General features: G+C 38.6%; 1 protein-coding gene across 5 annotated transcripts in view; it reads left to right on the top strand.

Annotated features, from left to right (window-relative positions):
- Positions 1-12,394, top strand: part of LRCH1 (leucine rich repeats and calponin homology domain containing 1) — a 196,309-nt gene that overhangs the window by 159,421 nt on the left and 24,494 nt on the right. For 3 of the 5 annotated variants that reach the window (XR_009400036.1, XM_059378050.1, XM_059378049.1), the window contains exons 16-17: positions 546-650; positions 9,212-9,321. Coding sequence is in view for 3 of the 5 variants with exons in the window: in XM_059378050.1 (XP_059234033.1) it covers positions 546-650; positions 9,212-9,321 (215 nt within the window). In the remaining 2 variants the exon portion in view is untranslated. The remainder of the gene's footprint in view (positions 1-545; positions 651-9,211; positions 9,322-12,394) is intronic. The other 2 variants (XR_009400037.1, XM_059378051.1) reach the window with 1 other exon arrangement.

The following is a 12,394-nucleotide window of genomic DNA, read 5'->3' as shown; positions in this document are numbered from 1 at the left end:
CTTTAAATAGAAATTTTGCATTGACATGGAAAAAAATTGACAAATGGTAAACACTGATTCTGTAATAGTCTCATTTCTATATAACAGATGTATTTGCACATATTAAGCTTTGTCTACGTAACCACATTTTTTTGTGTGAATCGTATTTGCTATGATTGTTAGTTACTTAGAAGGTTTTTGAAAAAGGGGTCTGGTAGGTCTTCCGCTTTGTATCTGTGTTATCTGTGGGCACTCTTCCTCTCTGCTGACATGAAACATGAGCGCTCTGAGTCTGTGGGCTTGCAGAACTGTTAAGCTTAACGATATTAACTGCATGCAAAGTATATGATTGATAAGTACTAACACTCGGTTTTTATCATTCTTTTTATTTCATGCGCCATCTTTCATTCTTCTCCTATATTGTACATTTGAATTGAAATCCCATAATACGAAATTCGCTTCATTTCCATACAAACTTTATGCCATTTGTGAAATGCTGCTGCCCCTTTGGTTTTCCCTGGTCCTTGTCCAACTGTACGCGGACCGGCTCTCTTGCTCTCCTGCAGACCCAGCCCTCACTCTTCCTCCTATCTCCTTCAACAAACTTACACAGGCACAAACATGGGACAGCTCTAGCTACAGTGTTCCATCTGAAGGAGACAGTGACAATGGTAGGTGGCCTTGTACCTATTCTTCGATGTGCTCATTAATAAGCCAATGAATGTACTGAACGCTTGTTTCGGTGCAGCTAAGGGTAGATGATATTCGCCTGCATGCCTGCTCTAAGAACCAATGAGTAAAGCTGGAAAGTAGAGTCCAGAAAAGTGCATGGGGGTTGTTCTCTAGCAGTTTGTCGAACTGCATTTAATTAACTTGAAAATTCTGGATTTCGGGAGGACTTTACAAGAATTTCTTTCTCTACCTTTTCCACTGGGGTTTTTTGTTTTTTTGGGGGGTTTTTTGTTTGTTTGTTTGCTTGTTTATAAAAACCGGGGGTTGCACATGTGGAGTGTCTGTGCTTGGTCCTGCATCTGCCCCAAAGTGTGTTGAGAGTTCGATCTTTTATTATCTATGATTAACCGTATGAGATTTTTAAGGTAATGAGTACCGTGGCTGACCCCCGAGTGGTACACTAAAAATAATGTCAACATTGAGAAATTTCTAAAAGTGAAGAGAAATCACTTGCCTTCTTCCCTTTTTTCTGGTTATTTGCACACTTTTAACTTTTGATACCTTCTACCTTTTTGAGTGTCCATTCATGTAGATGATATTCAAATTGGCCTGAAAACCAAATATGCCAATAAAAAATTGGAGACAGCTCGTTGGATTATTATGAGTATCTCTTAATTTTGTGCCATTAAATATCTTAAATAACCTAAAAGATGAAAACAAAATACAGTTATCTAGGTCTACATGCCACATAGGTCAGAATCTCCATGTCACCTAATGTTAGTTAAGATTTTAAACATTTTGCTCTAAGGAAGAAAATGACAAAAATAATGCTAAATGAAACAGCATGATTTATAGGGAAGAGAAGTGAGATATGAAAGTGCAAAGACAACAGGAAAATAAGTTTTCCTATTTATTTCCTATATATTTCTTAGGAAAATAAAATAAATAAATTTTCCAGTCATAATTATCTTTTAACCGAAGTATGTTATATAGGAAAAATATATTAAAAACATTTGCTGTGATTTCTGGTCAAAATTCAATAGAAAAAAGTTCTTCCAATTTCCTTATAAAGAAGGACACATGTATATTTTGTCAGGTTAGTTGTAAAAGGAGTTTTACCATTGCACAGATTTCTAAATTTTTTTTAACTGGATATGCACTTCAACAACAACAGCAATGAGACAGAAGCCCTCCTTACATCGTCCCTATTTTAAATTCTGGAAGTTGAAGAGGGTTCAGTGGAAACTTTCTTGAGAAACTGTTCCTTTACTCAAAAATAAAAAAAAGAGGGGGAGAGGCATTTCTGTTTTTCAGAAAACATGGCTATTTATGGGTCTGCTGTTGTTTAAAGGAAATCAAGCCTAAAATGAAAGATTTATGGGTGATTTGGTATTTCCTTAGGAGTGATATCTGAAACCAAAGGACTTTTTTTCTGTTTTTGTTTAAGCTGGGAAAGATCTAGTCATGTTATGTAGCAGTAGAATTTCTATCTATACAGATGTGCCAACTAAAACCAGAAAGGTGAGGTCACACCACAACTTCGCGCCAGAAGGGAGGCCACCCAGGGTCCCAACACTGCACCATTTCCATACTCGTTCTGCAGCTGTTTACCGAGGACTCTTGGTGAAAGCTCTAAGCCACCCTGTCTTCTTTCTATTAAAAAATCCTAAAATTTCCATAGAAATTAATAATTGTACAACTCTCTCAGAAAATAAAATAATCTCACACTCTCTACTTGTTATTTTTTGTACAAGTGCAAATTGCAGGGATTCATGTGTTAGCTATCATGCCGTACCACAATCATAATAAAGGAATTGCTTCCAATATTCATGTGCTTCCCTCAGTTACCCTTATTTGCAATTTGTCTAGAATGTGCTGTGGACAACAGAAAATTTTCTGTGCAGAAATATCCTTGAAAAATAGTGGTGCAGGTTCCCAGATCTGATTTTTCACATGCGTTTTCATTCTCTTTGTGCTACACTTGGCCTTGTGATTTCCATATATTTTCCAACACATTTTTTAAATGAATGAAGCTGCCCTGTGCGTATTCACAAGCATACAAATTAATCTTGCAAGAGAAATACAGCCTGCGATTTTATGCTGTTCTTACTCCTTCCTCTTAAGTAGGAGATCCTGTTCAGTGGCCATTCTTGGCATTTCCAAGCTGATAAGCACATCAGTTTCATTTCCTCCTACTGCTGGTATCCATTGTCTGCACCTGTCTCAACCTTTGTCAAGAAACAGCATCTTATTCCTGACTCAACCCAGTGTGCAATGCAGTTTTTCTTTCATTTATACTTTTTTTTTTAGCTTTAGGTAAAGTTGGCATTTTTAGACCTTGTACACTGTCTTGCTTTGTATTAAAATTCCCCTTTATTTAAAGTCTTTTTAGTATTCTATTCCCGTGTCTCATTTTCAATTCCCCATCTTTTTCTAAAACTCTGTCTTCAAAGAAATAAAAAACGGCAAACTGGCTAGAAGGTCCTTGGAAGTTTGAATTCCCACAGGCCCCAGGGTTCTGCCCCTTGAGATCTGTGGGGAGGATGGGTGGGTGTGTGCAGGGCCGTGGGGCACTCCTGGCACTGGGAGGGGCAGATTCACGCCAACTGGTTCTTAGGAACAATTTCGTCTCTTTCTTTTGCTCTTGTGCCCTAGTACGACTCTGCCCGTTTCATGCCTTTCCCCTTCACTTTGAAGTGAAAACTGTTCCTATCTTCCTTTTTTTCTCCTTTTTCTTTTGTTCCTATCTTATTTTGAATCATTGTCCCTTTTTCATTTACAGTTAGTTCATGGGTGCCAATTTATACTTGTTTAAAATTGGCCGTTGTATTATCACTGGAGAATGAATGAATGGGCATCTCCATCTTGGGTCAGTTTACAGACATTTACTAAGTTTTTACAATAATCCTGCCCTTCTAGTATTATTTTCCCCATACAAAAATGAGGAAATAGGCTGTGTGCGGTGTTTCAGCAGTTCTTAGCTATAGCTTTGCATTAGAATCATCTGACAGTTTTTAAGACAGTAGCTGTCTAGATCGACACTCAGAGGTGTTAATTTATTCGGTGTCACATGGACTCGACACATTGATTACATTTTTACTGGTCTTTATGTTATGTTCAAGCAGGGGAAAGTCACTAGGTTAGAATAAATTGCCCAAAAATGATAGAGAGGAAATATGAGCATTTTGAGGGCAGAGAGAGAGTGTATCTAATTCATTTTGGGACACCAGAAGGGAATAAATGAATGCGTTAATCAGATTTCTAATTCACATTAGCCAGGATCTAAAGCCCCGGATATTTTTTCAATATTTTTTCATTTTATTTTGCTGCCCTTGTATTTGTGTATCTTAAACATCACTCCCAGTCCTGGTTCTTAACTTCTGAGGATAAACTGAGAGCTAAATTTCAAAACCCTATACATCCATGGAGAAGCAATCTCTCACTGAGTTGAATTTAAGTAATAAAGTTTAATAATATAGACTGATAAATTCTATACCAAGAGTGTCATTTCACATAATAATTAAATAAGCATTTCAAGCAACTTGTAGAGCAGTGAGCTTTCTTGGTTTAACTAAAAGATATTCTTGGGGCACCTGGGTGGCTCAGTTCATTGAAAAGCTGACTCTTGATTTCGGCCCAGGTCATGATTTCGGGGTCCTGGGATTGAGCCCTGTGTTAGAGCGAGGAGTCTGCTTTAGGATTCTCTTTCCCTTTCCCTCCACCTCTCCCCCCATGCTCTCTCTCTAAAATAAATAAATGAACCTTTTTAAAAACGATATTCTTTTTTTTTTTTTAAGATTTTATTTATTTATTTGAGAGAGAGCGTGAGAGAGGAAAAGGTCAGAGGGAGAAGCAGACTCCCCACAGAGCTAGGAGCCCAATGTGGGACTTGATCCTGGGATTCCAGGATCATGACCTGAGCCAAAAGCAGTGGCTTAACCAACTGAGCCACCCAGGCGCCCCTAAAATGATATTCTTAAACAGAGAAATGGTTTCTTGTGCACATTCTTAAATGTCTATTGTCTACCTTGTGCTAGGCATGATGTTCGTTATTACGGGTATAACTCTGAAAAAGACAAACAAGGTATCTGCTTTTATAGAAGTTTTATTTCAGAGTCTAATGAATTCAGACCTAGAAACCAAGCTTTCGTAGATCTTTCATGACAGAAAAAATTGAGGTGACAGATTATCAGGGTGGGATAATCTTTGCAGAAATACTCTCCAAATAGGCTGATTTTTGAATGAGAGAATTTTTGAAAGACTTGTTTCATTTTTCAAACTGCTTTGTGGGGCAGGAGGAGACATACAAATTGGAAACAGACATAAATTCTTAAACTGTCATAATGGAGAGGAACAGATCTATACTATATGTAGGAGAGAAAGTGATCAGTGCCATGAGAGAGACACAGATAAAGAATTCTGTACGTTGATAGACAGATCACTCCCAGGTCGGGGATGAGGATGAGGAGAAAAGTAAAGGAAGTACCAGAGATAATGGAAAAATCTGCAGAATTTGACCTGTACCTACAAAGATGAATTTGACATTCTGCACAAACATATTCATCATTCCTTTCAGGGGCTTTGCTTTGAGATTTGTCTCTTCTGCTAAAAAAATTACAAATAAGAGCAAATCATCTTTTCCATTCATTGCATGTTATTTATTAGTTAAGTTACTTATTAAATGTTAAGAAATTATATTATTATAATTATATATAATTATATAATTTTATAATATTAATTTATAATATAAATATAATTTATATAATAATTTTATAAAAATATATTATATAATTATGTTATTTATTAAAGTTAAGAAAGACTAATTTTTCCTGTATCTTAATTCACCCTTAAATCACCTACTTCTTCATCTCTTCATACACACACACACACACACACACACACACACACACAGTCCTCCACACACTCACTCTGCTCTCTTCTTCCTCTTCTTCTCCTTCTTACTTACACTTAAATAGGGTGGCATTTGATTCGAGAAACAGATACAGACAGTGCTGCTCTTCGTAATACTGTCTGGTAGCCTTGAGTTAAACTCCCTGCCCCCCAAATTAAGTAAGGAGGTTCTTAAAATTTAGTAATTGAAATTAAGGGGGAAAAAATCAATAATTCTTCTATAGATCAATTTTCCTAATCTTTGGTTCAGGCTGGTCACATATTATTGTCACATATTATCACGTATTATTACTGGTCATGTATTATTTAAATATGATTTGAAAGAAAAGAAAAAAAAAAACCAACAGTATCATCATAGAATTGGAGCTACCATAATGCTCCCATTAAAATGATTCTCTAATAACAGACCTTACAAAATAAGCAAGCACTTATGTGCTCTGTAGATTTATTATTAGCTTAAAGAGTTTGTTTTAATTTCTCATATAGTCCACAGTAATTAATCCATTTAGAACACTAGTAGTATTATAGTCATGATTTCCAATAATTTTAGGTACATTTGAAGTATTCATTAAAAAAAAAACACAGTTCAAATGTGTTTTAACACTTTGTGATGCTTAACATTCATAGAGCAAATACTCAAGTATGCATTTTATATTTTTAAGATGCATGGGAATTTAAGATGAAAAGGGGATACTGGGACATTAAAACCCAGACACCATTGTAATATCTTATCTCACACAGGGCTCTAACAAGGTGTAGATACTTGAATTGTGTGCTGTTAAACAAAGCTCACGGTTAATTTAACTTCCTGATAGTTTCGTATTCAGAAAGAAATCTGCCAATAAAAACATATTGAAAATATTAAGCATGCTGTATTAGATAAGATTGCCCCCTAGAAAAAAAGGCAAAGGGAAATAAAACCTCCAAAGAAAACATTAGCTTTGTTTAAACAATGTTGGGGCGCCCCTTGCTGGCTAGTGTATAAATTACTCAACTCTGCTCACATTCCTTGACTTTTTTGGTAAATTTGGTTGACTTCTTTTCTTTGAGGGTGTGGATTTACATTTCAATACATATCTCTTCTGGGTGCTATGTTAAATGGGTAGAGTTTTTCCTTGGTCTTGAAAGGATGCAAAGGCAAGCTTAATGCATTTCCAGTTTCTTCCCTTCTCCCCAGTTTGTCTGCTTTCTCATTTCCCTTAGCTCTGCGAACTGCTCATCTCTCTCTGCTGGGTTACACTACCCTACTTCCTTTGCTGGACTTGCCTTGATTTTTTAAATAATCGGTCTCACTTCCTGGGGTTTGGTTTCTGTAAGTCTTGGTGACAGCCCTTTGGTGACATGTCTTTGGCTCTTTTTGCCGGTGACTTTCCTGGATGGCTTGAAACAGGGACCCAGGCCCCAGGCTGACTCTTCCCTGAGGTTCCAGAAGGTGTTATATCCAGTAGACCACCCTCTTTCTCCATTTACTGTATATCAAGGGTATATTAAGACAACTTTCTAATCTTCTATAGAGTATCAGAATGCTGATTCACATACCCTGCAACTGACTTAGAAAATACTGAGATGTGAGAAGCTTAATGCAAGTCATTTTATTTATTTACTTACTGGCTTATTTGCTTATTTATTTGAGAGAGTGCACGCATAAGCGGGAGGGCCAGAGTGAGAGGGAAGGAAGGAGATAATCTGAAGCAGGCTCCACACTGAGCACGGAGCCCAATGCGGGGCTCAGTCTTCGGATCCTGAGATTAAGCCCTGACCCAGAACCAAGAGTCAGACGCCTAACCGACTGAGCCACTCAGGCACCCCCACACAAGTCATTTATTAAGGTCGTTTGGTCCAAAGTGTACCATACATTGGGAATAAGATGACATAGTTGGGTGAGCATGGAGTAATTGATTATAGGGAGTGGACTCAAGTTGTTCTATTCTAAGTATATTTATAAACTATATTTAATTTTTAAAACTTAGTAAATTGAAAAAAAATTAGCAAATTGAGGTAGCTTTTAAAGTGACCTATAAAGGGGTGTCTGGGTGGCTCAGTCAGTAAGTGTCTGCCTTCAGCTCAGGTCATGATCTCAGGGTCCTGGGATGGAGCCCCCCATTGGGATTCCTCCTCTGCTGGAAGCCTGCTTCTCCCTCTCCTACTCCCCCTGCTTGTGTTCCCTCTCTCTCCATCAAATAAATAAATAAAACCTTTAAAAAAAATAAGTAAAGTGACCTGTAGGAAGTGTTTGTCAGAATAGAATAAAAGTTGCATGACCTTCTTATTTACATGATTTATTTATTTATTTTTTAAAGATTTTATTTATTTATTCAACAGGTAGAGATCACAAGTAGGCAGAGAGGCAGGCAGTGAGAGAGAGAGGAGGAAGCAGGCTCCCCGCCGAGCAGAGAGCCCGACGCGGGGCTCGATCCCAGGACCCCGAGATCATGACCTGAGCCGAAGGCAGTGGCTTAACCCACTGAGCCACCCAGGCGCCCCTATTTACATGATTTAAATTATGGTGATTGAAATTACTGGAATTGCAGTAGTCATGCAACCTTCCCTGTGGCCGTGGTTTTTAAAACTGAAGTTGGCTGCCCAGAATTTCCTGGAGGGCTCCCCAACCCACCTCACCCTCCTAAAACCCCCATGCAGTCTGTGGGTCATAGACCCCCATGAAGGTCTGTGGGACAGGGGGAGCAAATATGACTCTTACCAGTACCTTGCTCCCTCCTGTGTGAATGGGAAGTTGACGGTCTCAGGATAAAAATCTCAAGGAAGAAAAAAAATTAAAATTTAAATCTGCCCTGGGCTTTGTATCATAATAAAAAGTGATTAAAATCCTTGCCGGAATCACCCTGCCCTATGTAGAATATTGTTTACCTTCTTTATTAGTCTTTAACAAAATGTTAGCCTTCGGAGGTTTCGAGGATTTATTTTCTCTGGAGCCTGAGGCCCCCTCCCCTGCCTTTCAGAGGGAGCTCCGCTGTCAGTCGCTGTTCATGATGGTCGTAATTTTAAAGACGTGAAGCCAAGGATGATCTTTTAAATTGCCTCTCATCTTGCCAGCTTTTCTAAAAGGAGTCTGTGGTCATTTCTAAAGAACTAACTTTTTGGATATAGTGTCAGTGACATGATAGAAGGGAAAGTTTTTCCACTTCACACTTAAAATATGTAATCTTGTATCACTTAGTTCTTGTCCTTAACTCAGGCTTATAAAAAATTTGGCCAACAGAAATATTAACCTGTGCACATTTTTAATGTGTAAAGCAATTCTAGAGTCCTCTTCTTTGAATAAAATTATCTTAATTTATGAAAGGACCATAAAGCCCCATGTATAAATGAACACTTAGGATGAAAGCAGGGGAACATGAGAGAGGGGGCACCAGTCAGAGCTGTGGCCTGGCATGGTCCCAAGGATGAACCACACCCTTCCCTGAATTCAGTCTATTATCACCAAAAATATAACTGTTGTTAGTCTGCATAACTCGGTACAGTTTAAAATATAATCTTTAGAATATTCAAATCAAGCTTTCCGTGTGAAGTCAGAATTTGTTTCTGTGTGGTAAGTGCCTTATTTACTTAACTACATACAAGTCGTCCTATAAGGCAACCTATAGCGGGCACTCAGTAAAGGCTTTTTTTCCCCCCCTTTTTATTACAGTGTTTCTAAGACCTCAGAGAAATTTGGAATCTATAGACCCACAGTTTACAATTCGGAGGAAAATGGAACAGATGAGAGAAGAGAAGGAACTGGTGGAACAGCTCCGTGAGGTACCCCGGAAATAGTCCGTCGCTGAACAGGCTTTTCCCCTGGAAACAGCCCATCACTGAATACCCATTTTCAGAATTGAGGCAGCATTTTCTACTTTTGAAAAATAAGACTTTGAAGCACTGCAGAAAGACTTCATGCAGGTCACCTCCTGACTGATGTTGGGCAACTCACATAACATCCCTGATTTCAGGTTTTTTCACGTATTAAAAAAATACTTCCCATTTTAGTGGGGTTTTGTGGGGGAATCTATGAGACAATGGAAGTAGAAATACATATGGATTAAACCTAGTACTGGTTCAGTTCAGGTATGCTTTAAAATAATACACTGTCATTCTTCTGCTTAGCAATAATATTCCATTAATTTAAAGATGTTCATCGTTACCCTACTTTGCATCCCAACTGATCAGAACTTTGTAATTAGTTACTCAAGCAAAGCATTTGAGTTCCTATCCAGGATGAAGTCTTGCACTAGTCTTTCCAATGAAGATTTTAAGCTTGGCAATGGCAGGGAACATGGCTGCCTTATTGTTTGCATTTCTGTTCCCACACAGCTTCTGGTGGGCATTCTGTAGCTGTTTGTCTATCCTCATGGTCTTTGTATCTAGCGAGAGAGCTCATACATGAACATATGAGAGATCAAATAGCAGTCCCTGGGTCAGAGAACACATTGGTATTAGTTAGTAAAGTCAGTACGTCATGAATTGCTTTATAAGTTCTTTATATTCAAGGAGAAGTACCGTAGCCATGACCCAGAGGAGTGTAAGAAAGGCTAGAGGGGATAGATTTTAGGTAACATCTTCTCCCTTCACTCGCAGATGGTTACTGACTGCCTCTGTGTGCCGGGCAGTATTCTAGGAGATGGGTAGAGGAGAGAACATAAAGGTCCCTACTCTTAGGGAGCCTATAGTCTATGAGAATAGATGGTAAATAAGGAGGAAAAAAATAAACATAATTTCAGAGGGCAGTGAGTTCTGCAAATGAGAAATGAATCCCATAAATAAAATTAAACTAAATTAAGGTAGGTCCCCATCTGTGTTGTTACAGATGATTCTTTATATATGATTTAGCAGGTAGTCAGGAGGAAAGAATTAAAAACGCAGAAACCTTTTACCACCACTTTAAGTCACTGTGGGTGGCTTATTAGTCACAGGGAAAAAGTCAGACCTCTGTCGTATGCCTAGAGCATTTGCATATGCTGTAAGTTTGGGAGGTGAATTTTCAGAGGTAGGTAAAAAATAAGATCGAAACTGAGAGATGCCTCTCAAAGAGTGACACGATATTATCTTAAAGTTTGGGTTATATTTGTTGTTTACATTTTCATTTATGATGTAAAATAAGGGACTGAAAGAGTATGGAGAAGAAAGGTAGGTGTCTACACACAAGAATGTTCTGAAAAGGAATTACATGATGCTGTATTATGCACTGGTTTTCTAGCACTTCATTTATTCCAAATCTCCAAATTAAGTCATTCTTTCTTTGGCTGTTATCCATTTAATAGGAACCACTGTTACAAAATAGAAATTTGTATTTGAAGTTTAAAAAGTTAATTTCTCTACTTCTACTTCTGAGAAGATTGAACAAACCTACTTTTCCCTATTTCCCTCACTAAGTACAAGTAAAAACCACGGACATAACATACAAAATAAACATAAGGATACTCGGAAAGGTAGAGAGAAGACAGCAGACTGGCCAGGGGCCCTCAGGAATAGAAATGACACAGTGGTGAGTTCTGTGGGTTTTCATTTTTTGCCTCATATAGCTCAGACCTGGAGCTGAAGTAGTTGGAAACCCAGAAATGCTGTTGGGCACAATTTCTTTTAAAAGGCCACCCAAAAGCTTGCTTATCTTAGCCAAAGTACCAAGAAAGGAAGAACCTAGCAAGATAAAAACCTTTAGACAATAAATGCTTTACTCCAGCTAAACATCCAAAAATTCTGTGGCTCCTCCCTTATCCATGCCAGCAGCAAAGATGGAGCAGGCTCTACTTCCACCCCTGGTTGGTGGTATCAGAGAAGACCAAAACAGGAGCCAGGAGTCTTCTCCATGCTAGCTGGGAATAAGCCCATCTCCTACCATGGCGTCAATGGAGACTACATGGGACTTGGGATTTCCACCTGCATCCAGCAGTTAGAACTTCCCTCCATCAAGTTAATTGACATCAAGTGGGAAGCATAGATATCTGCATTTGCCCAGTGGTAATAAGATAGTAACCCCCATTTCCTGCCAGAGCAGTGTCCCCAAAAGCCAGTTAAAACTGAAGGTTTAAATAGAATCTTGAGTCTCCTAACATAATAGGCAAATGTCCAAGTTTCAACAAAAAAGTCAGTCATCCTACCAAGAACCAGAAGATTTCAAATTGAATGCAAAAAGATAGTCAACAGCCGACAGCAGTAATACGGCAGAGATGTTAGGATTACCTGACAAAAATTGCTTGATAACAGTGCTCCAACAAGCAATTACAAACATGGTTGAAACAAAGAGGAATAGTAGAGCACGTCAGTAAAGAAAGAGAGACTCTTTAACAAAGAAAGAGAAGACCTAAAGAAGAGCCCAGTGGAAGTAAAGGGCTGAAAAACATGTTATCCCAAACAAAAAGCCCAGCGGAGGGGCTCCACTGCAGAATGGAGGTGACAGTGAAGTGATAGAGGTTGCCTAGTCTGAACAACAGAGAGAAACAGATGGAGAATAACTGAGCAGCCTCAGGGACCTGAGGGAGTGTAGCAGATGGCCAATATTCATGTCATGGGAGCCTTGAAGGAAAGGCAAAGGACAGCAGGGCTGAAGCAATACTCCAGGTGGGAGTGAGGTGGGTGTGGCTGTAGAGATGCACCATTAGGAAGGTGGTCATGGAAATAGCTCAGATTCTAACTGTATCCACATCAGCATCCTGCTGTGGTACTCTGGTATGTTTCTGCAAGTTGTTGCCTTCAGCGGAAATGGGGTGAAGGGTCCACAGGATCTCTATTATTTCTTGTCACCAGGTATGAATTTGTAATGAACTCAAAACGGAAAATTCAATTTTTTTAAAGTCAAAAAATTGATTCTCAGCAAAAACAAAGTCTAAGAGAAAAG

The sequence above is a fragment of the Mustela nigripes genome, chromosome 15 (genome assembly GCF_022355385.1).
Source record: "Mustela nigripes isolate SB6536 chromosome 15, MUSNIG.SB6536, whole genome shotgun sequence".
In the NCBI taxonomy this organism is placed as follows: domain Eukaryota; kingdom Metazoa; phylum Chordata; class Mammalia; order Carnivora; family Mustelidae; genus Mustela; species Mustela nigripes.
Note: the sequence above shows the minus strand (reverse complement) of the source record. Positions and strands in the feature narration are given on the sequence as shown.